The 24,439-nt window shown below is 36.1% G+C and overlaps 1 protein-coding gene across 1 annotated transcript; it reads left to right on the top strand.

The window, feature by feature from the left end:
• Positions 1-10,464: 10,464 nt before the first annotated feature.
• LOC145687176 (DNA excision repair protein ERCC-8-like) lies at positions 10,465-18,118 on the top strand. The gene is made up of 2 exons (XM_081760639.1): positions 10,465-10,546; positions 17,448-18,118. Exons 1-2 carry the CDS (start codon positions 10,465-10,467, stop codon positions 18,116-18,118), a joined length of 753 nt encoding a protein of 250 aa, XP_081616765.1.
• The last annotated feature ends 6,321 nt before the right edge of the window (positions 18,119-24,439 follow it).

Below are 24,439 nucleotides of genomic sequence, written 5' to 3'. Positions count from 1 at the left end.
GACGTAAGTCTAGAGTTTATTTTGGACCAAAAGAAAAAGTGTTTTCACTTTGACTTTTATCGAGAATACTACCTGAATGTTTGCTTTTTAGTATGTTATATGTTGAAATATCTTAAAAACTATGCATAGAGTAAAAAAGTTTCCTTAATAAAATTAGCTTTATAATTAACGATAAAAAGACAGACACATGTTATGTATTTTGACAATATGGAAATTTGAGTAATCTGCAAATTAAGCCTCAAAAGATTTAATCAAGTCAACAGGCTATGTAATTTTAATTAGTCCTAGATGTAGCGTAATAACTCATTGTTATATGAAGAAGGAAATGCGAATGAACTGTCAGCCACTGAGAATTAGCCCTAGAAGTACCATGGGAGATCAATTTTGCCTGTGACTTCAAATTTTCAATATTTTGGCAGGATAAAGTGTTTCTTAAGAGCTTTTAACTTTTTGCATTGTTTGCTTGAGTGTAATGTTTACTTTTGTCGGTTTTATGTTATAATATCATTTATCTTACTTTTATAAAAAAGTAATTTATTTGGTGCAGACAGATTTGACTCCCTGTTGGTACCAGTTGTAACCCATCATTGTTTTTTCCAAAATTTCTTTTTAGTTCTAACCTACAATTTTTTAAGTGTCATTTATGTCTCTAATTTAGACACTGAAGCTCACAAGAGCATGATAAATTTTATTGTAAAAGTTGACGTAAATGTATATTTACACCGCAAAGAAAAGACCGAAGTTCGAAGTTGTAACTTAACAAATGCCCATGCTTTAACAATGTAAGCAATGCCAAACCAATTACGATAAATGGAAAATAAAACTGCTTCAAAGGTTTTTGTTATTAGTTTACATTAAATTTAATAGATTTAATCTAAAAAAAATCACTTAAAAATTCGGGAGGAATTTGAACCTCATGGGTACTACATGTAGTAGATAGGGACTTGATACTTCTAGGAATAAGCCTACAACTCTTTATTAATAAAGAAAGAAAATATTTAACTTGAGATTGCAAAAGTTTATTATTATTATTATTATTATTATTATTATTATTATTATTATTATTATTATTGCGCAAAGAGCCAGAAGGATAGTACGTTTTATTTTTAAGCAATGGTTTCTATTTCAAAGAGATAACACACATGTACATTTATACAAACTACTTGTAAGACCAAAACTAGAATTTGGTTCGGTAATTTGGAACAACGTTTCTAAAACTTTGACAAACAAGATTGAATCTGTGCAAAAATGTTTTATTCGACTGCTATGTTTTAAGTTAAAAATGAACTATTAATACTATTCACATAGCTATGAATATTGGAATGATTATTGGGGTTTGGACAGTCTTATGTATAGAAGAAAAAATGATAAAGTATGCATGCAAAAAATACTAGATAATTATATCAGTGAGAACTGTTTACAGAATCTATGTTTGAAAGTACCAAATCATAGCATAAGAAATAGTACGATTTTAGTTCCTTTCAATTATAAATGTGAAACTTCATAAATATTGAGAGATTCTTTAAGCATATAAATTTAGTTTTACTGTATTATGCAAGTGAATATTTTATGAGATCTAACTGATAGTTTTTAAGCAATGACGTTTAGAAACATCAAACGAAAATGTAATCTTAAGACTGTTGTTCATAGTTTTTCGTTGTTTTAGATAGATAGAGAGCCTGACAATTTTTACAGCGTTGACAAGGAGTAATTTCTACTTAATTGACTTTATGTTTTATATTAGTGCTCCTCTTCTTAATGTTTTCTTATTTATTATTATTACTACTATTATTAACATTAGTACTATTATCCATCTAATGTAATGCTCTCATACTACACATCTTTGCCAAAAAGCTGTTTGTGGCGCTGAAATAAAGATTATTATTATTATTATTATTATTATTATTATTATTATTATTATTATTATTATTATTATTATTATTATTATTATTATGCGATATTGAACATGTAATATATCTCCTATATAAATTACATGTTGAGCTCCGTGGCTGAGCGGTTAGCATACGCGCCTTTGGTGTGAGAGACTCGGGTTCGATTCCCGAAGGGAGCTCATGTGGTTAGGATTCCACGTTAATCAGTAGGTCCCGTCTTATATAACCTCGCTGCTGAAAGGGACGATAAAACTCAAAATCAACTCAAATTACATGTAACGATGTTTGACGGGTAATTTTTAGACAGCTGCACCTTATTGATCTCTTTTAGTGCATGAATGCACCCTGGCCTTACTTAGGTTTTTAACACATTTTTGGCAAAGGAGAAAGAGACGGTGAGAGATGACATATAAAAAAAATCGCAAACGGCCGACATTAGTGTCTGTTAAACAGTTTTTGACATTGTTGAGATGAAAAATGATACTCTTCATGCTGCTTAAGTCGAAATTCGTCCCTTATTAGCATGGGAGTGAAGGAGTGTTTCTCGTCTTGCTATACGTGAGAAGAAGTGACTTGTAAAAGTAATCGAATCCGACCGATGTTACTGTCCAATCTATAGTTTTCGGGGTTGCTGAGATAATAGTAATACTTCTGGTGCCGTTTAATCAAAATGTACCTTCCATGCGTATCCCAAGGGGGGGGGAGGGAAGGATTTAAATAATTTGCAGAAATGTATTCTTCCCATGTGAAGAAGAGTATTTCAGCTTCTAGAAGTATAAAAACTATAATCCAATAGCGTTTTTCTTTTCTTTTTTTTTTACCAATATTTGAAACTGAACTTTGCAATATTGAACAATGAAGGGCTTTCCCAATTATAAAAAATGTATTACTTAGCTTCTGTCTGTTGATCTCACACCATGTGTTTTTATTCGGACCACATTATCAATACATGATGTAAGATTTCTTTCTATAGTTTGAAGCGACAAAACTTTTATTTTTTTCATCGATATTACTTCCTTCAGGAGCTGTCCACTGCTGAAAACTTAATATTTCATATAAAATGTAATTTAGCAAAAAGGCAAATTACGCAGAGAAATAAAACAGATAGAAGAAAATCTTTGCTATTATTTTCAAATTGGAGCTATATTCCGGTTTTGAAATATTATTCTAATACTATATCAAAAGTGGCTCAAGTTTTTGATTCTATGACCTACCTTAGGCTGTGAAAATCCTTGGCAACCAACGTATGTGCAATTGTCACTGTCACTGAACTTTCATGTTCATTCCAATTTAGGAGGAAAATTAGAGCTCTATTTTTTTTTTCAAAGTGCAGTAATGACGTTCTAAATTGGCTTTCTCTGTCAGAGCAACACAAACCGTTATACTACAAAGACACACCGACCCATGGAAATAATGTGTTTTCGGCCTTTTATTCGAAATCATTTCACTTCAATTGAAAAAAAAAGACATGTCATTGTAATCTAAGATTTATTCTTACATGTAACACTCCCATTTTGATAAAATTTGGGAGGTATATACTACACACGAAATAAACGAATACATGTTTTTTTTTATTTTCTGCGGAAAAACTGTTTTAGGGGGCACAAGCCCCCACTTAAAATTTTAAAAGTTGGCGCACGAAAGGCAAGAAGAAATGGACCGAAGTGAATGAAATTGTGCACAGATATTGCAGGTTTAAAATGAGGGAGCACGTGTTTCATATTTTCCCGGAGAAAACGGTTGGGAGAGGCACAGACTCGTCTAAACCTTTGATCACGAAATATCAAAAGTGCTAATAACAGTATGTCAGAAGTGTCTAAAGGACATGAACAATTGCTACGAAACTTTGTGTATGGACAATATGCAAAAAATAAACGAACACATGTTTTTTTTATTATTTTTTGCGGAAAAACGGTTTTAGGGGGGCAAAGGCCTCTACCCAAAATTTTGAAAGTTCACCCCCGAAAGACAAGAAGAAGTGGACCGAAGTGAATGAAATTGTACACAGATATTGTAGACGTAAACTGAGGAAATACGCGTTTCGTATTTTCTTGAAAAAGAAAAAGGGTTGAGTGGGGCACGGACCCCTCTAAACTTTTGATCATGGAATATCAAGAGTGCTAATAACAATGTCAGAAGTGAGTAAAGGACATGAAGAATTGCAAGGAAACTTTGTTTAGGGATAACATGCAAAAAATAGAGGAAGAGGTACAAATATGGAATAGGGGCACTAATATGGAATACTATAATATCTCGTAAGGTAACGTGAGTACTCTAGCGAACAAACTGTGAAACAATCTCTCCTTCCTTTCTTTGTTAACAAAAGTAGTCATTGTTGAGTTTAAAGCCGAAAGCAACGCGTCGGTTTCTTTTGATTGTTTTCTCGGTGAAGTGAATTTTTTTGTAGATAAGAAGCATTTCGTCGTATATTTCTAATACACGTGCCTATTCAAATACACTTCTGTTCGTTTGGAAAGAGGACATTTGTAGCGACATTACCACATATCTAGTTTTTTTCTATTGTTTGAACTGTGAGTGTTTTGACGTTTTGTTTCGCAAGACAGTAGTGGCTCGAATATGGAATACCTGGTATTCCATATTTAGACCCTAATTCTAGAACTGTGTTTCAACTATAGATATGGCGACAACATCGAAAGGTAGAATATTGTCACCTGCTAGAAAAGTGTAGGATGAGGTTGCTATGCAGGAGGCAATAAAATCTGTGCGACAGAAAAAGATGGGCTATTTGAACGCAGCTAAGACATTTAATGTTCCACGCGCAACTCTCTTCCGGCTGGCTAAATCAGACGTGACAGTGAATGAAGCCACCAAAACCAAGCTTGGGAGGAAGACAGTTTTGCTGCAAGAAATTGAAGAACAACTACTTCAATATGCTCTAACAATGGAAAGCAAATTGTTTGGACTGACCAGACGAGACTTACAAACAATGGCCTTTCACATAGCCAAAAGGAACGGGATTCCAAATCCATTTCTGGGAGACAGAGCTGGTAGAGGATGGCTCCGCCTCTTCTTGAAAAGGCATAAGGATAGATGCTCGTTTCGAAAGCCAACAGCAACTTCTTTCCAACGGGCCACCGGCTTCACAAAGGAAAATGTCAACAAATTTTTCGACCTCCTAACTGAAGAAATGGAGAAGAAAAAATACCCAGCAGACAGGATATTTAATGTTGACGAAACTGGATTGAGTGTGGTGCAGAGCAAAGTATCACGAGTTCTTGCAGTGAAGGGTAAGCGGCAGGTGGCAGCACTAAGTTCTGCTGAGAGAGGTTCTCTGGTGACAGTCATAACTTGCATGAGTGCTAGTGGAATATTCGTTCCACCCATGTTCATTTTCCCCCGCAAGAACATGAACAATCAGCTGATGAGAGGTGCCCCGCCTGGGTCTGTCGCTGCTTGTCATCCCTCATGGTGGATTCAGAATGATCTCTTTACCCAATGGTTCCTCCACTTTATCGACAAAGTGAAACCGTCACCTGTTCTCTTGATTTTGGATGGTCATTATAGCCACACCAGAAATTTAGATGTCATTAACTTGGGTCGAGAGAATAATGTCTGCATTTTGTGCCTCCCCCCTCATGCTACTCACAAAATGCAGCCACTGGACAGAACGTTCACGAGTCCACTGAAGTCTTACTATAGCGAGGAAGTGCGGATGTGGCTAAGGCTTCATGATAGGCCTCTGACTAACATGGACATTGCTGAACTCTTTGGTAAGGCCTATCTCAAATGCCAGATTGGTGAGATCGCCGTGAATGGCTTTCGAATTACAGGGCTCTACCCAGTAAATCAGAATGTTTTCACAGATGCAGATTTCATTGCATCTAGTGGAATAACGGACAGTGTCAGTGAAGCTGAGCAGAAAGGAATTGGGCCAAGCAGTGGGAGTGTTTCTTGTGCCGATGAAGAAGGAGCATCTACCAGCGGTACAGTGATTACTCCATGGGACATATCGCCTGTGCCCAACGTAGGGAAGAAAAGGAGAAGCAGGGGAAGAAAATCAGGAACTGCCAATACTCTGACTTCATCACCATATAAAGCGTCCATTGAAATGTCTGTGGGAGCAAGGAAGCAATGTGCCAAACGAAACAAGAGACAACGAAGACCAGCAAGATGTGAAACGTCCGACACTGCGAGTGATAGTGATAGTTCATTTAGTGTGAGAGACGACTCTTCTGATATTGATATTGGTGAAGGTGGAACACCCTATAGCGAGGACGCTGAATGCACCTTCTGCTCGGGCAAATTTTCATGTGATAAGGAAGCGGAAGAATGGGTTGTGCCAGATGTGCACTGAGTGGGCTCACACAGCTTGTGCAGGTTATGAACATGGTTATTATAATACGTTTGTGACTTATGTAAGAGAACTGTACAATGACGTAATATGTCAGTGGTGTTCGTGTCTACTTTGTTCCTATAACTTGGTTTAATTTTCAACTTTTTTAGCTCACTAATTTTGCTTGTTGAAAGTGTCTGTTCGAAAATGTTCAAGGTATTCCATATTTGTACCCCGTTTTCTAAAGTAAGAATTTTGCAACTTTATTGGAAATTGATGTTTACAAATATTTCCCATTCCTTTACGCAGCACAAAATTTGGATATTGTTTAAGGATATGTTACACAGTATTTATAGAGTTTTTTTGTGTTAATTTATGCAAATATATTGATTTCGTCAAACAAAAAGTAAATGGTATTCCATATTTTTACCTCTTCCTCTAAACGAATGCGAGTTTTTCATTTTCTGCAAAAAAACGGTCCCCACACAAAATTTTGAATGTTGACGACCACGAAACAAGAAGTGGACCGAAATAAATGAAATCATGTACAGATATTGTAGACAAAATGAGTTATTTGCCTCTCCCAACAGCCGGAGACACAAACTAAAAAAAGGTGTTTCCTACTTTCAACCATCTATGGATTCGCAGATATACACTATTTTAACACTTGCCGTTTCCTACCTGAAGCTTATTTTTTAAATAATATTTCATGGTGGTTTACTCCCTTATACAATGTTTTTCCGCATAAGCCAAAACGTATCAATTTATTTCCTGTTTACTGTTGATGTGCCAAATTTGAAGCACATCGGATGGGAACACTTGGGAAAGATGAATTCCCTTATTTTACATATGCAATATCTACACACAATTTTATTTGCTTCGATCCATTATTCTCTGAGCTTCTACGGTACCATTTACTGTGTTCGGAGATAGCCTTGGCCACAACATTCTTTTTCACTAGGAAATAGAAAAAAACATGTATTCGTTTATTGTTTACTTATTGTCCTTACAAAAAGTTTCGTTGGAATTCTTCGAGTCCTTTAGTCACTTCTGACATATTGTTATTAACACTTTTGTTATTTCGTTATCAAAGGTCTGGAGGGATCCGTTCCCCACCCAACCATTTTTTGGGGGGAATATGAAGCACATATTCCCTCATTTTACGCCTACAATATATGTGCACAATTCCGTTCACTTCGGTTCATTTCTTCTTGCCTTTCGGGCGTGAAAATTTCAATATTTGGGTGGGGCCTTTTGCCCCATAAAACCGTTTTTCCGCAAAAATTAAAAAAAAAAAAACAAGTATTCGTTTATTTTGTGAGTCGTATCTACCTGCCAAATTTTATCAAAATTGGAGTGTTACGCTTGGGGTGTGTTAAATGTTAGATAATATCACTTCTCTTTAAATAGTTTTGGGGTCTATTCGATACTCAAAATCAATTGATTGTTTTGCCAGTCCTGTGCTATACGAAGAGTTGATGGTCGACCTGGATCACATCACTTTCTTGCATGCGGTTCAAATTGTGATATTAATGACGTCATTTGCACTTTGACAAGTCTTCCACTCTGTATGACTCATATGTTCTTATTCGTGGAAAGTGTCAAAGCAGGTGTCCCTGGTTCGATCCTCGGTACGGTTTAAATAGTTGCTTTTTCAATTCCATTTTAAAGAGCACACCCTGTTTCATAGAACGTCGGTGCTCGAAAAGGACGTTAAAATTCAAGTAATAGGTTAATGTAATTAGTCAGAAGTAGTATTTCAAACAAAAGCTCTTTGCAAGATGAAGGTTAAGTTTAGCCTTTTATCAGTGTTGTTAAGTAGAAATGACATACCTTAAGTATCACTCTGTTATACACAATAGTAATTTGCAGGTTATTATTTATTTTTAGATACTAATTCTTTCCCTAAGGCTGCGTTTACTTTGGAGGCACGCTTGGCCAAGTAAAATGGAAGCACACGCTTGCGCAAGTTTGCCCATACAAACAAAATTTTTATAAGGGCGTTTGAAACAGGTGGTGATTTGACGGAATCTATTACACTCCTCACCACTCGCAAGGGCGCGCTTGCACAAGCTTGCCCCGCCGCCATCGGGAAACAAAACAATTTGTTTTTACAGGCAAGCGTGCTCCTTCAAAGTTGGGCTCTTTCAAGTGACTGTGACTTTCAAGCAATATTTCGTCTTCACTGTCCGATGACTGCATCTTGACTGATGAAAAGGGAGCGCGATCAGTTGCTGTTGCTGGCCTGTAGTATAAACACCCCCCCCATCGGAGCAAGCTTGCGCAAGCGTGCGCTTCCATTTCACTTGGCCAAGCGTGCCTCCAAAGTAAACCAGCCTAAGTCAACGGCCCGTTGTCACTATAAGTTAAATTCGTCTTTACTTAAAAGTTGTAATTGTTATATTACTTTTCTTCTTTTTTGTTTTTGCTTTGTTTTGTTTGCCCACCAACTAACTTGCAGTTTTATAAATAATAAATAATCAAATCTAAATATGGTTATTGTCCTTGCCATAAATTCCTTTGAATTAAATTGAAACAATTCTATTGTGACCATGATGTATTTAAGGAAGGCTTGCGGGCTTAAGCCCCCCCCCCCGGAATCTTACTTACTATAGTAAAGTAAATGAAATATCTTGCAGAATTTTCACATTTTCAGGCAAGCCCCCCCCCCGAAAGTTAGAAAAGCCCTCCCCGAAACAAAATCGTAAATACGCCACTGATTGTGACGATTCCATTGAATTTTTCAGTTGCAATGGAATCGTCACAATCAGTGTTTCTTTCAGACCTGTTTTTGGGAAGCACTGCTTCCCCCGGAGCAGACCAAAAATAATATGTCTATACCATATCAATAAATAGAATAGTATCAGTAGTGCCTCCCCGGAATACTAAGTTTGCTTCCCCGGAACATTGTTTCTGAAAGAAACACTGGTCACAATAGTTTTAAATCTGCAAATTCTCTGCACGCTAGCGCCATCTACAGGTATTGACGTCAGACAGACATCGCACTTAGCGGAACAGTGAATATTAACTGTTAGAAATTATCGTTACTCATAGCCTGAGATCTTTTCCTATTATAATAAGGCTACATTATTTAAAAAAAAAAAAGAAGAGAGAATTAAATGTAAGAATTTTCAATCCTGCATAGGACAACATCAAATACAAAAAGAAAAGTACAGAGCAACAGTAATAGAAGTGTGGTCAATATCTGTTTCATGACATCAAACATTACAATTACTAAACTTTATTTTGGATAGGGAGAACACACATTTTTTGCCCCATAAAACAAAATTGACGTGGTCAATCGTTCTGGGGTTTCAAAATTTGGATTCGAAGTAAGAAAATACATCGAATCCATACCCTGGGTTCGGTGCAAAGAACTTTTATTTTGTGTGTGTGTGTGTGGCTGTGATCATTTTCATAGTGTTCATCATATGTTCTTTTTAATTGTTTTGACAAGAATAACTCATTTTTTCACATGTTTTTGCTATGTTGATCTAGTTTTATAAAGACTTCAGTTATTGTAACATATTTCATTTCTATTTCAGAAGTAGTGAACACACTCACTTTTACAGCATCGAAAGCATCCAATGGCATCCTAAGAATTCCTATATATTTACAACCAGCAGCCATGATAATCTATTCTCAATTTGGGATGTAGAGACACTCTCACCTATATATAAATACCGACTTGGTAGCTCAGCTTGTACTCATCGTATAAATCCTAACGCTCCTAACTCAATGATAGCAGGTTAGTACATTTATAAACTTTGTCTGAAACAGCAATTGATCCATGATTCTCAGAGAACTGAAGAGTTAGATAATTACTACTTTCTTACAATTAAAGAAGTAATTTAACTTATTTTTAGGGACTTAGAAAATCATCGAATTTATTCGAGATAATTTGATAGCAATTACATTCATTCATTGCAGAAAAGTACTACTGTCTTTTATTTTGAAGAAATATTTTTATTGATGATATTTCTATTGATATTTATTATTACCTAATTTTTGAAAACGAGCACATGCAACTGTGGCAATAAGTCTGAATTTTAAGATTGGTTTATTCATAATAAATATCTCTTATCTACCCTCTATCAATCATTTAAAGCCAACATATGGTATTAGGGTGGTGTGAACAAAACGTTTGCTTCAAGTGAACTAAAGAAATGGAAACTGTAATAACTGATTAATCAAAATAGTTACCGTCTGCAACTACTCGCTTTTGCCATTGCTCAGCAACAGTTGAATTCTGTGCCAAAAAGAAATCTGCCGTCAGCAATGAGGAAAAAGTTTTCAACCGCACGTTGCAGCAGGGAAGTTCATCCACCATTGAAGAATCTTCATGGAACCATCAGGGAAGGTATCAATCTGGAAATGTAAACTTCTGTGAGTGCATGGTTTATATGGTGAGAGAGAGGGTTACGCCCTTGCATGGGAGCCAGTTGTCTATGTGTGGGAGAGAGGGTTGAAACAACTCTCTAGAGATGTTTACTTGTATTTTGAGAATGTGAATTTTCAGAATACAAGAAGTCACCTTGAACCACCACTATCTTGTTATAGACCATAAAGTCTCCCTCTCTGCTTCTGACAGCGGTCTTCTTTCACAACTTGAAATCCCATCTGTCTTCGTGGGTTCCATTAATTATGATAATGAATAATTGCGGTAGAGACTAAAAAAAACTTGAGATTCTTCAGTGAAAATTTTAAATTGATAATAATCAAAATAATCCTTATGTAAATATATGCTAAAACTATTAAACAAAAAAAAAAGCTTACCCGAGTTAAAGATTTACATAGGCTCATAGTTTATGTTGCCTATCTTGAGGGACTTTAACGGTGTGACTCATAGGCTACGAGTATAGTAGCGTGTCCACCTAAGATGGGGAACGGAGTCAAAGGCGGCCAACAGATTTCTCATTTTACAAGGCAGTAATATTTGCAGTCATCTGCCTTGAAACCATGGACCGACATCTGCCTGAAATAAAATACATTATAGTACACTGTATACACATTTGTACTCACCCCTCTTCGTATCAACATACCTTGACATCAGAATTGACTCCAGGAATAAAAGAGTTCCAGATTAGGTGCGATGTGTTTAATTTCATTAAAAAAAATACTATTCACAAATAACTCACAGCACTGTACACTTCTTTATGCAAGAAAGAAAAAAGTAAAATGTGATAAAACGTTGTTGTTACTCGAAGTGAAAATGTCTGTGGCCACACTTGAGTTATTATCACAATGAATTGTCCTCTTGGATTATGATGTCCTATTCTAGACGGCGTCTTCTTATGACATGCACTCTTCCGTTTCGTACATGCACTCCCTTCTTCCGATTAGGAAAGTTTCTTGTAGATTAGCTGATGCAATCCTCCTCAATGATGTAACGCTTAGAAAAACAACTGCTAAGCTGTAGGAAAGTTCTGGTAGTATATTTGCAGTGAGCATGACATAGACTGATCACACCTTATCACTGTATGCAGTGCGTGGTACACAAGTACCACAAAATTTATACAGTAGAATCTACAACACTTATGAACTAACATTTCCTGTGTCGTGATGCGTTATAATATATCCACAACCTTAAAAAAAAAAAAATAATAATAATTAAAAACTCTCAACTTCCCGACTCCACAAATGACAAGCGTGACAGGTGGTGACAGCTATGCGAATAAAACAGGCAGGTCGCCCAGCAGAAAACAATCACAAAGGATATAAATACAATAAAAATTTTAACTTATTTACACTCATCCCTGCTTAGACATGTATTATAGTTACTGTTTAAACATTATAACAGTTACAAAATGTATTTAACAAGAGAATTATAGTATAAAAATCTATTTACATTGTCATGTGGAGGGGTACTATACTTTTCAAAAATATTGGTGCATAGACGAAAGATGGATGTCACCCATTTTGCAGACGAACATCGCCCGAGTGGGCTCAAGAACTGTCTGTAAATAGTGCTTTAAACAGTACAATTACGGGATATAAGATGTTCGGACATGGGACGTACCGTTCTGAGAAAACATAATTGATATTTCGATGCATCCAAGAACCTTTGTAGTTTGATTAAATTTAATAAACAATTCAGTCAATTTACATTTTCAAATATTGTATCACTACGCCTATGGCAAGTCTAGGTTCGTCCAGAGGGGTAGCGCAGCAAGACTAAGAAGGTGACATAAAACGTCATCAGCAAAGAAAATCACATCACAAGTTATTGTTCCCAGAAAAAATAACACTTGAATGTTACTAAAATACAAAAGAAATGTTCTCGTCTTCTTGGCGCTGTATACAAGTGTATCTAACTTGTAGTTAACCATATAGGAGTTGAAGTAGTAGCATAGTCCTATCATAGGTAGCTTTAAAATAATTCCATCTCTGGTTCTGAGTGCTATGTTTAGATGGAAACAGTTGTACTTTCCTTTCTACTGTCCTGGAGTATTTTGCTGGAGGCTAAGAGTTTGGATAGGAGCTGGAAGATGATTTTGAAACTTTCAAAGAAAAGAAAGAAAAAAAAAAACGTTGCGTTTGCGAATCCTTCCAATATCTCCCAACGAAACTGATATGTTCGGCGCTTATAATATGAATAATGTTGGCTTTAATACTCTAATTTGCATGAATAACATTCTTAACTGACGTAATATTAATAATATTAGGTTATAAATAATATATAATGTCAATTTTGATATGCATTTTTCAAGATAGCTAATTTCTCTATCAAAATTCAAATTAAGTACACACAGAGTATACACAGAGTATATACAATACAGTACAGAGTATATACATAGGGAGGATTTCTACATTTGATTCTTCAGATGAAAAATTGATAATCTGCAATGACAATCGTAAAGCACCAGGACAATGATTGGATTGTGATCAAAATCCAGGACGACTTCCGAAATCATATTTCTACTTCCAGAAAGTGTTGTGGCTGGTACGGTAGGAGTGATCCATCAAGCCTTTTCCAGGCAAGGTGAAACAATCAATGAGGATCATTACCGTGTTGATCTCCATGAAATGCACAGCAAATTTATCCACAAGTATCCAAGAATGATCAGCAGATATAATATCTTCATGTGCGACACTATTCGCTCACATGTCGCAGAAAGGACAGTGCAGGTTCTGCATGAAAAAAACACATTTCTTACCAATTCTCCAGATATCTCAGTCACTAACTACCATCTCTTCTGGCATCTCAATCACCTTTACGCTTTGATGGATCTCTCGTACCATATCAGCAACAACACCTTCTAGAAGTAAAGAGCCGATTTATGAAGTCGTCCTGGATTTTGATCATGATATGGTCATTGTATCTGCCGTTTACAATAATTGTCATTGCAGGTCAATTTTTCATCTGAAAAATGAAATATAGGAATCCTCCCTGGGTATTCCATGCACTCACAGAACTTTACACTTCCAGATGGTGATTTTTGTTGGCCAGTGCATACCTCATCTGGCACCAATGTATTCAACTTTTTCACTTTACCAATCGCATGGAACCGCCGAACGGTAGGGTAAGGTGTATATCTAACTTAATTTTCCTTAAAATGACACAAGCATTTTACGAGATTCTGCTTTGACGGTGCTCCTGAGAAGCTCATCGTAACATAATATTGGTCGAAGCCTACGGGGCTGAAATTGGACAAACCGACAGCGAATGATACGTTTATTCACCATTTCTGATCCAAATGCATGGTTAATGTTTTCTGAGGTTTGCTCTGCAGGATGTCCCTGTTTAAATTTGCACAAATAAAAGCACTCATAAAACATTCGTAATTGTGTTTTCCGTGGTGCATTTTCATACGATCCTGTTCAACAGCGCACTACCTCCTGATTGTCCAGATACCCCAGCATGTTTGGTGAACGTGTACAGAGTTTGTGACGTTAGACACGTGACCTTGGTGCTCTAAGTTTCCTGCTAGACGCCAAAGTGGGCATTTCACTCCCACCAAATTAATACTTGATTTTCTATAAATTGCTCTTATTTACACTCAACATAGATATCCTGTATCACAAAGTTTGCAATTTGCTTTATTCTTCAATTAAATCTATATCAAGTAATACCGAAACAAATGTAATGTCCAATGACATTCATCTAAAGGTTTGATTCAGTTAGTCACTCCACTTACACATATGATATCAGTGCTTTTTCCAGGCATGCTCCTGGGGTGACTAGTTAAGAAAACCACAATGCTAACCATTCACCTAAAGCGCTACTTATTTGCGCGCGATTAAATAAATAGCCTTTTCTGTACGCTCAAACAGTGGTGGCTTGTTAATAGTCAAATTCAAAACATAGGAATATGTAATTGAGAACTCGGAGGGTAGTATATCCCTGTATTCACTAAATTATTAACAGTTCAGATTTTAAAAAAAAAACAAGTACAAAACTCGTTTATTTTGAATGAAATACGGCGCGTATATTATATTCGTAAACAAACTAAAGACGAATCAATTACTGTGAAGTAATTGTGGTTCAGTGGTCAAGGCGCTTGACTAGTAATCTGAAGGTAATCAACTCGGATCCACGAACGACCAGTACATTTTTCTTTTACTTTAGAATTTTCGGTGGCGATTGATCAGCGATGGCACATGTTCTACGTATTATCTTCAGATATTTGAATACTCGGTTGTCTCAATACTTGAACTATCAAATCTTTAGGAATAACAATAGTAATAATAATAATACTAATAAACTAATAATTATTATTATTACCTCATTGAAGATTAAAAGTTTGTTTTGTTTTAAAAACGAGATGAGAAATTCCTCTTCTCGTGGGCAACACTAAACAAAACCGAAATATTCTTGTCAAATATCACGTTTCTGGTTGTAATGTTATGCCCTGAGTGATAATAATCTCCTAACTTTTAATCTTCAATGAGGTAATAATAATTATTATTAGTTTATTAGTATTATTATTATTACTATTGTTATTCCTAAAGATTTGATAGTTCAAGTATTGAGACAACCGAGTATTCAAATATCTGAAGATAATAGAACATGTGCCATCGCTGATCAATCGCCACCGAAAATTCTAAAGTAAAAGAAAAATGTACTGGTCGTTCGTGGATCCGAGTTGATTACCTTCAGATTACTAGTCAAGCGCCTTGACCACTGAACCACAATTACTTCACAGTAATTGATTCGTCTTTAGTTTGTTTACGAATATAATATACGCGCCGTATTTCATTCAAAATAAACGAGTTTTGTACTTGTTTTTTTTAAAAATCTGAACTGTTAATAATTTAGTGAATACAGGGATATACTACCCTCCGAGTTCTCAATTACATATTCCTATGTTTTGAATTTGACTATTAACAAGCCACCACTGTTTGAGCGAACAGAAAAGGCTATTTATTTAATCGCGCCAAAATAAGTAACGCTTTAGGTGAATGGTTAGCATTGTGGTTTTCTAAACCAGTCATCCGAGTTCGAGTCTCCCCCTCGCCATTTACAACTTTTTAAAATGTTTCGTTTACAAGGCTGAGCTCCAGTTGGATGCTGCTCAAAGAAAGATAATCTCCAGTGGAGAAATTCAATGATGATGTAATCCTGAAAATAAAGGAAGAAAAATGAATGGAAAAAACGAGTTACAGAGTTAATTCTGTTAATGGTTCTATATTTCATATTAACCGTTAGTTTCGTGCATTTTTAAATTGTTGTTTATTGAAACTATATTCTCCTTTTTTCTCCTTGTGTCTTAATGTGTAAATTTTCACAAATATTATTCAAATGAAGAACCTTCAGTTATATTTACAACCTAAGGGGAAATACACTTAGTACGGATAGGTTCTCCAACTCGTTTGAGTGTTATCGAATTTTGCATTTTTAATATTTACAAATAAATTACTTCATACCAACATTTAACAGTTTCAAAAGTCATTTAACGAATAATAAAATCGGACAAGTTCTTCTTTCGAAGTAATATTACGTATCAATCACTGCCGCCGGAGCCTAAGAGCTCAGGCCCTGTTAGACACCCAAAATTTTCATTAGAGGCTGGGTTCTTCCCCTGAATGATTCATTCATACTTTAATTGATTTGCAGCTAGGACTACTGTTAATAGTTTCAAATCTCAGCGCAAGGCTTTGTGTTTACTTAAAAGAATAGCCTACTACATATACCGCATAATCTATCCGTATATTATTTGATACACATAGTCGTTTGAAGTAAGTTAACTTGTTTATAATTCGTAACTTGAGTTAAATATATGATTATTTAAGTTGCCGACTGTTCTCTTCTTATCGGCGCCTCTAGTGTCTGTATATTTTTTTTCTGGCATTGTGCTGTTTACTGTGAGTACAAGTATCCAAAGACTCCATTTTGTCATTTCGACAGCCAGCGTTTCTCCTCACTCCTGCACAAAACGCACTTCACGATTTGTTCTTTTAACAGATGAGGCAACTTCATGCTGCTGTTCTAGCTACTCTATTAGGCGTAATTAATCTTGGAGCGGGCGTTAGTTGGGTTGCCTAACTCACGGACTTTGGACATCAAGAATTTCTCTGGTCCACTTTACACATACGGTGTGTTTCCTGAGATTTTACAAAACATGAATTATTATCTAGCTGATGCTTTAAATTACTATACGCTACAATTTCTGTACAGCCAATTTGGTTACGGGCATATAAACTGAAGTACTCACTAACTACCTCTATACAAATTGTTGCGGAAGTACCTGAGGATTCTGAAACATGTAATTTTGGATAGAGCACATATTAGTTCCTTAGTAAAGTCTTGATCCGACTATGGTAGGTCCCATAGTTTTGGAGCTATGGACCTTTACATTTCATTTTTTCATGTTTTCCACAGCCTATAACTCCGAAAGGAAGCATTTATGTACCCAGGTTGGTCTATACTTTTCGTCTTATTTTGGTGTCAGGAATCGCCTCCCAAACGTTGTCGGTATTGCTTTGAAACATCGTGTATATATATATCACTATTATCTGAATTTAATGGAATATACATATTTTTAAGGGGGGATAGACCTCATATCTTCTGTTAAAGAGGAGGGATTATCCTAAGTGTGAAGAATGAAGTAGTAGTACCATGACTGATTTCGACATGTGAGTGATACATACAAAGATGATTCATATTCCGGTACATTATAGGTCCGAACAGCAAGAGAACCGGATTTATTTATGGATACAATTTTAAAACGGGTAAAGTAATATTGAAAATATTTTAGTAAGTTTCCATAGTTTTTTTTAAAGCTTACATTGACTGAAGTTCTTCCTACTTTTTTTTTCAGTTGCCACTGTTAATGATAATGTGATTCTGGTCGATCCGAGAGTACGGAACTCTACTCAAGTGTTTACTGGACACACGGATTCAGTTAAATCATGCTGTTGGCACCCACAACGGGAAAGTGTTCTGGTTTCCGGTAGCGAGAACGGTGAGATCCTGATATGGAACGTAAGAAATACACATAGTCCCACTAGTTACTTACATTATGGCAATCTTCCATTTGATATAACTGGTTACTGTCTTCCGAATAAGGCACACGTTGGAGCAGTAAATAGCTTACGTTTCACGTCCTCAGGGCAAAACCTTTTGTCATTTGACACGGATTATCGGCTGAGGTTGTGGGATTTCGACAAGGAAGAACTTCAACCGGTGAACTTTGGGTACGTACCAAACAGAAGTAGGCGTTGCATCCAGATGGATCTTACAGTTTCCTGTACTCCAGAATTGGTTTATGTCCCATCATGTGATGGTACTGTTTACACGTATAACTTGCATACAGGTGCCATGGTCAATTGGTTGACCGCACAGACGAGGTTGCATGTGACCGCTTGTGTATATGATAAACGTTATCATGAGCTGTACACTAACTCCGGTAGACGCAAGGTAGTTACCTGGACCCCTGATACCAAACCAAGTGATAGCAGCAGTGATGACTCGAGCCATTCAAGTAACTAGTAGCTTCTAGACAAGCCCTAATAGGAATATAAGATATAAAGGATTGAAAAAGGCACAGATTTGCAGTCTCCTAAAGCAGTGCTTCTCAGACTATTGTTGGTCAGAATGTTCTTCGAACCGCAATGTAATTTCCAAACTTTGGGATTTTCAAACTCTCGTGTGTGGTAAGAAATTTATTTGAGTTTATTTTTTGTCTCTTGTTTGGACTCTTGTTCAATCTAAGAGTACTACAAAACCACATCCCGCAGGCCACAGTTTGGGAAACGCTGCCGCAAGGTTTTTAAAAATTATTTTCTATTATAGGTAATAGAAACATGTGTTTCATTGACTCATACCTAGAGTCAATGAATTTCTTCAATATTTATTTCAATAATAATTTTATTATGCCATTCAAAAAACTTCTATGGTTGCTAATAGCTTTCACACGATAAGAGATATCTAAAACTAATGATTTTTATGTAATTCTTTAAGCTGCATTGAAAAAATTCTAATACTATGCGGTATGAGAGGTATTTTTGTCTTCTTTTCATAGAAGTGGATAATTCTGTAAGTTAAGCATGAATCTGGTGACAATAATATGATACCATATCAATTTGTAATTTCTTCTCGATTTTCTGTAAAATTGAGTGATCAAGTAAATTGGTCATCAGGTACATTTTTATTATATAGCTCTTCCTGTATGTGCTGTTTTAGTGGCCAAATAAGTATGTTTTAAGATTTTACCTGAACGAAAAAATCTGATGTAATAGAGATAAATGTTTATAGGCTAAATTTTCCTATTATTTTTCCACTAACATAACCGGTCGTCCAATAGACGTCTATATTATGCACTAATACTGAAACAAATGCTCACTAGATATTCATGTTACAGGTATATTGATCAAACCATGGATTCTAATGCTTCGAGTTTTATGTAGTAAGTTCTTTTTTTACATGCACTCATTAAACGTTAAAGTATATTTAGTTGTATTCCTGTGTGTGCAGCTTAGATTTTGATATATTCTATTTTTTTTCAGTTTTTTTTAAATAAAAAAATAATTCCTACTATTATTTCCTTCTATAATACTGCATATGTTACGTACCCTGTGTGAAGTACGTATTGTATTTGTAATAAACATTTAGCTTATGTAGATCAACATTGGTTTATTTTATGGTAAAGTATAACCTAGCATCTGATATATATAGCCATTAATTGCTGTTAATCTATAATATAACGTTTAGTTTTGTATATTCATGATTTGCATATTCCCAAGGTACTTTGTGAGATTTTGTATTTTAGTTAATAATATCATTCAACTGTAGGCCCTGGTTGTTAGTTTTCATTTTCCTTACAGCGTACTTCAGAACAAAGCAGAATAATAATGGCGACAACGCATCTCCTTGTTTCAAGCCGTTCTCGACGTGAAACCTCGTGAACAAGAATTTTTCTACTCGGATTTTACTTTGGGATTCATTTAAATATACCTTAATTCTAACTAGCTTAATCGGTATTCAGTATTCTAAATTCTGTGAGAATGTTGTACAATGTTTCCCTTCTAACCGAGTCATAAGCCTTCCTAAAATCAATAAGTAAATGAGGCAGCGAGATATTGTATTCCCATTTCTTTCCGAGTATTTGTCGAATGATACATTTGATCAATAGTTAATCTGTTTTTCCTAAATTCACAATGATAGTTTCAAATAGTTTCATCTTGAGTCAGTCTTGCTAATAGGATGTCTGAGAGGAATTATTATTATCATGTGAACAAAAGAATAATGCCTCGATAATTATTACAATCTGGTTTGTCCCCTTTCTCGTGAATTGGAACAATGATTGATTCTTTCCACTATTGAGGTAATTCCAACTTGTTCCAGATAAGCAGAATGAGTGTGTATCTTGCTCCACAATTTTTCGCCTCCAGCTAAAATTAACTCAGCCGGAATTTCGTCTACACACGGAGATTTGTTTCTTTAATTTCTTTATATCAATTTCTACTTCTGTTCAGTTAGGGTCGTACATATTTTCGCGTGTCCCATTTTTTCTTTTGCTGAAATTTTAATGCTATCTCTAATTTCAATCCAAGCATCTTCAACATTAACACATTCAGAACGTTCTAAAATCTAGAATCTGTTTGACACTTCAATCTGGTATTCCCCTCTCACCTGACTCTCCTCTAAACCTGTGTAGCAAACGTACAACCGAAATGGGCTGAATTATAAGTTTTATGAAAAATAATTTTATTACTAAGAAAGTGGTACTTCTAAAGGAAAAAAAATCGGTCAGTGTTGTTATTTCGGAATAAACGAGTTATTCAAGGAAACAACAAGCTTAAATGCAACAACAAATACGCGAATGTTCTACAAAACCATACTTTCTCTTGGTTATCATTAAACATTCAGCCTAATAAACACGGCAACAATTCCCTATAAAAACTAGCAGTTATAAAGTTCAGTTGTCCATTCTGATCAGTTCATGTTGAGTATACGCCGTTTACTCTGAGCCGCTCGCGTTACTCTGCGCAGCATAGCCCCATAGACCACGACGCCTATTATCTCTAATGTAAAGTTCAATGCCCAAAAGTCCATAAAGCTATGTTAGCCAGGATCCAAGTCTTAAATGACGTTCAGTTCAAGGCGACCTCCAGGGAAGACGTCTGGTTCCGAGGCCAGATCCTAAGAGGAGATACTTCAGAGACGACCACCAGCGAGGACGAACCCAGGACTTCAGTGTCCCAAAGCCCAGTTGAGACTGGAACGTCAATACTGCACAACAACGCCCCAGAGAAGAAGATGGATGATCTGCGGCGGGTTCGATCTAAGGACTTCGGCAGTCCACACCAAGCTTCTTCAAGGGTAAAGCTGCGTCGTTAATATAGTAACTAGTAAAAGTATCTATCCGGATTCTGTGCCTGTGGACTCCAGCAAGCTAAACGCACGTGAGTAAGCAACAACAATAGACGATGAGTTGATGAGATGATATTATGGAGAGCTGGGGTATTATTATAATAAATGACTGAAATTAATTACTGATCGACTCTTTGACCTGAGGGAACTCGGTATAGATCGGAAGTCTTATTAGCTGAAAGCTAATAGCTGGGACTTAAAGAAATAAAAATGCCAATGCAAGGCTATGTGTGATTAATAGAGGTTCAGCTTCCTTTTCCTCAATAGAGAACATCAGAAAATGTTCCTGCTTACTCACGTGCGTTTAGCTTGCTGGAGTCCACAGGCACAGAATCCGGATAGATACTTTTACTAGTTACTATATTAACGACGCAGCTTTACCCTTGAAGAAGCTTGGTGTGGACTGCCGAAGTCCTTAGATCGAACCCGCCGCAGATCATCCATCTTCTTCTCTGGGGCGTTGTTGTGCAGTCTTGACGTTCCAGTCGCAGCTGGGCTCTGGACGCTGAAGTCCTAGGTTCGTCCTCGCTGGTGGCCGTATCTGAAATATCTCCTCTTAGTACCTGGGCTCGGAACCAGACGTCTTCCCTGGAGGTCGCCTTGAACTGAACGTCATTTAAGACTTGGACCCTGGCTAACATAGCTTTATGGACTTTTGGGCATTGAACTTAACATTAGTGATAATAGGCGTCGTGGTCCATGGAGCTACGCTGCACAGAGTGGCGCGAGCAGCTCAAACAGAGTAAGCGGCATACACTCAACATGAACTGATAAGAATGGACAACTGAACTTTTTAAATTCTAGTATTTTATATGGAGTTAATTCTGTGTTTATTAGGCTGAATGTTCAATTATAAACAAGCGAAAGTATGGTTATGTACCAAGGTACTGTTGTTTAACTCCCCTAGCAAGAGAGCCGTGTTATGCCTGGCTCTGCTCATGATTTCTGCTTCATTACTGTGTAAACGAAATTATATTGATGAGATGATTGACTTCGTACAGGGATTTAGTCGAATGGACAAAGTAATATGAATCGTAAGTTTGTATTGACCAACTCCAGGACTTTGGTATATAAAGGTCACGGGGGTCTACCCCTGCTTTGGTTTCCATTTTTCACACCAAGTTCTATTTTTAACTATATAAGGTAATCTAGTAACAATGTACCTAGAGATAAGTGTAATTCTAATTTTATAATTCTAAGAAAATTTATTAAAATCTTAATTTTGTGCTCCTTCTTTCTGTTATTTGGCTCAATGGTTCCACGTGTTTTAGCAACCATGTTTCCTTTCTTTATGACTGGTTAATCATTAATTCGGTTTATTGCAATATATATATATATATATATATATATATATATATATATATATATATAAGGGTGGCAAAGAGGATTGATTTTATGAAATTGAATAATTTACATCAAAACTTGGACGATCAAAAATTGTTTAAAGTAGAAGCACCAACACTTCAAATGATTATTTTAATAGAACATGATTAGTTTTTGTACAAATTGTTACAGTAATAAATGCACATTGATCCACAGAAATAAAACAAACAACTAAATATGAGACTAATTTCTGAACATGAGTTTTTAGACTTATTCTATTCATGGCATTAACCCTTTGATTGTGTTTAAATGTAGACCTGTTAGCTTTGAAGACATAATTGACACACAGTTAAAAAGTAGATCGTATATCTATGCGTACAAAGGTACAAAGTATCTTATAAAAACTTCAATAATAATAATAATAATAATAATAATAATAATAATAATAATAATAATAATAATAATAGCATTAACCGACTTCTACAAAAACGCAAAAAAGAAGAGCTTAATAATACTAATGTGCTTAAACAAATAGTGATAAATAAAATAAAACATTACTACAGAACCGACCATAAGTCAGGAAGGGGTTTCAAAACAGCATAACTCCTTGCGCATATTAGCAATATGTATTGAAATGCTGGTATAATATACGTTGCATATGACAGATTTTTGTCATCCACGTGTGAAAAGTAATTTCACGTAAATGTCCACCGTAATGCAGTTCGCATGCATAAGCTCTTCCCACAATGTTCGTCATTACATTTCTCAAAGTTGGTGGCATTACCTCATGGATTTCCGCGCGAATATTCTCCTTGATCTGCTATATTTTTTGAGGTTTATTGGTAGTAAGCCCAAATGTAAAAGTCTGGTGCCGTTAGATATGACGATCGTGGTGGGCAAGAAATATCTGCATTTCGTGAAATGATTCGATGCCCAAAAATGGTTCACAAAAAATGATTGTATACCTTGATATGTGCACTGTGGCGCTATCTTACTGAAACCAGATGTCTGTCATGTTTTTCACTGCAGGGTGCAAAACTCCCTGAATCATCGGCTGGTATCGAGCACCAGTGACTTCACTGCATTACAATTATCATCTTCAAAGAAGAAATGCCCAATGATTTTCTGGGACGTAACACCATACCATACTATACACGTCACAGGGTGTTGTGGATGTTGGTGAATAACCTGTAGATTCTCGGTACCCCTAAAACCTGCAATTTTGTTTGTTTACATATCCATGGAAATGGAAGTGTGCTTCATCACTCACAATCAAATTGTAAAGAAAATTGCGTTCTCACGAACCAACTCGTGAATGCGCATAAATTTGGATGGGACGTTGTCCATAATCTGTTTGTTGCAGTTGTTGCGTTAGTTGCAATTTGAAATGAAATGAAATCTTTGTTTTACGTCCCACGGTAGTAGGTGGGAGACACCTGACACCCGGTAGCTGAAAAATCGCCTTTTTTCCCATGGTCTCCTGAGAGCAAGGACTCAATTTTCCACTGTCTCACGATACGCTATGACCCACGCACCGTCAACTCATGGTCTTTTACGACCTCCATGTTAGGGGTGAATTTGTTCCCTTTTATGAGCACTTTTAAGGGGGTGTACTCGTTCCCTTTTATGAGCACATTTTAGGGGGTGTACTCGTTCCCTTTTATGATCACTTTTCCACCCCCTACGAACACATATCAGAACATCAGACTACGTAACATAGCAAGGGTGTACTCGTTCCCTTTTATGAGCATATTTTTTCAACCCTTATTTTAACATAGCAGAAATTACACTGAGACTATGAACACACAACAGAGCATAAGACTACATAACACATAACAACCTCCATTTGAGGGGTGGACTCGTTCTCTTTTATGAGCATATTTTCCAACCCTTACGAACACAAAGCAGAGGTGTTATTTTAACACAGCAGAACAGATAATACATAGCACAGCTAATAAAAGAGCATGGCTTATTTTCCAACCCCTATTTTAACATACCAGAAATTACACTGAGACTATGAACACATAGCAGAGCAGATAATAAACACAACAACCTCCATTTTAGGGGTGTATTCATTCCCTTTTATGATTACCTTTCCAACCCCTATTTTACCAT

Source organism: Thermobia domestica, chromosome 6 (genome assembly GCF_964235325.1).
Source record: "Thermobia domestica chromosome 6, izTheDome1.hap1.1, whole genome shotgun sequence".
Classification (NCBI taxonomy): Eukaryota; Metazoa; Arthropoda; class Insecta; order Zygentoma; family Lepismatidae; genus Thermobia; species Thermobia domestica.
Note: the sequence above shows the minus strand (reverse complement) of the source record. Positions and strands in the feature narration are given on the sequence as shown.

Bases quoted from the DNA above. Each gene is read 5' to 3' on its own strand.
- LOC145687176 (XM_081760639.1), top strand. From the start codon at position 10,465: ATGAGGAAAAAGTTTTCAACCGCACGTTGCAGCAGGGAAGTTCATCCA. The intron at 10,547-17,447 runs GTATCAATCTGG...TTTTTTTTTCAG, and splicing joins TCATGGAACCATCAGGGAAG to TTGCCACTGTTAATGATAAT.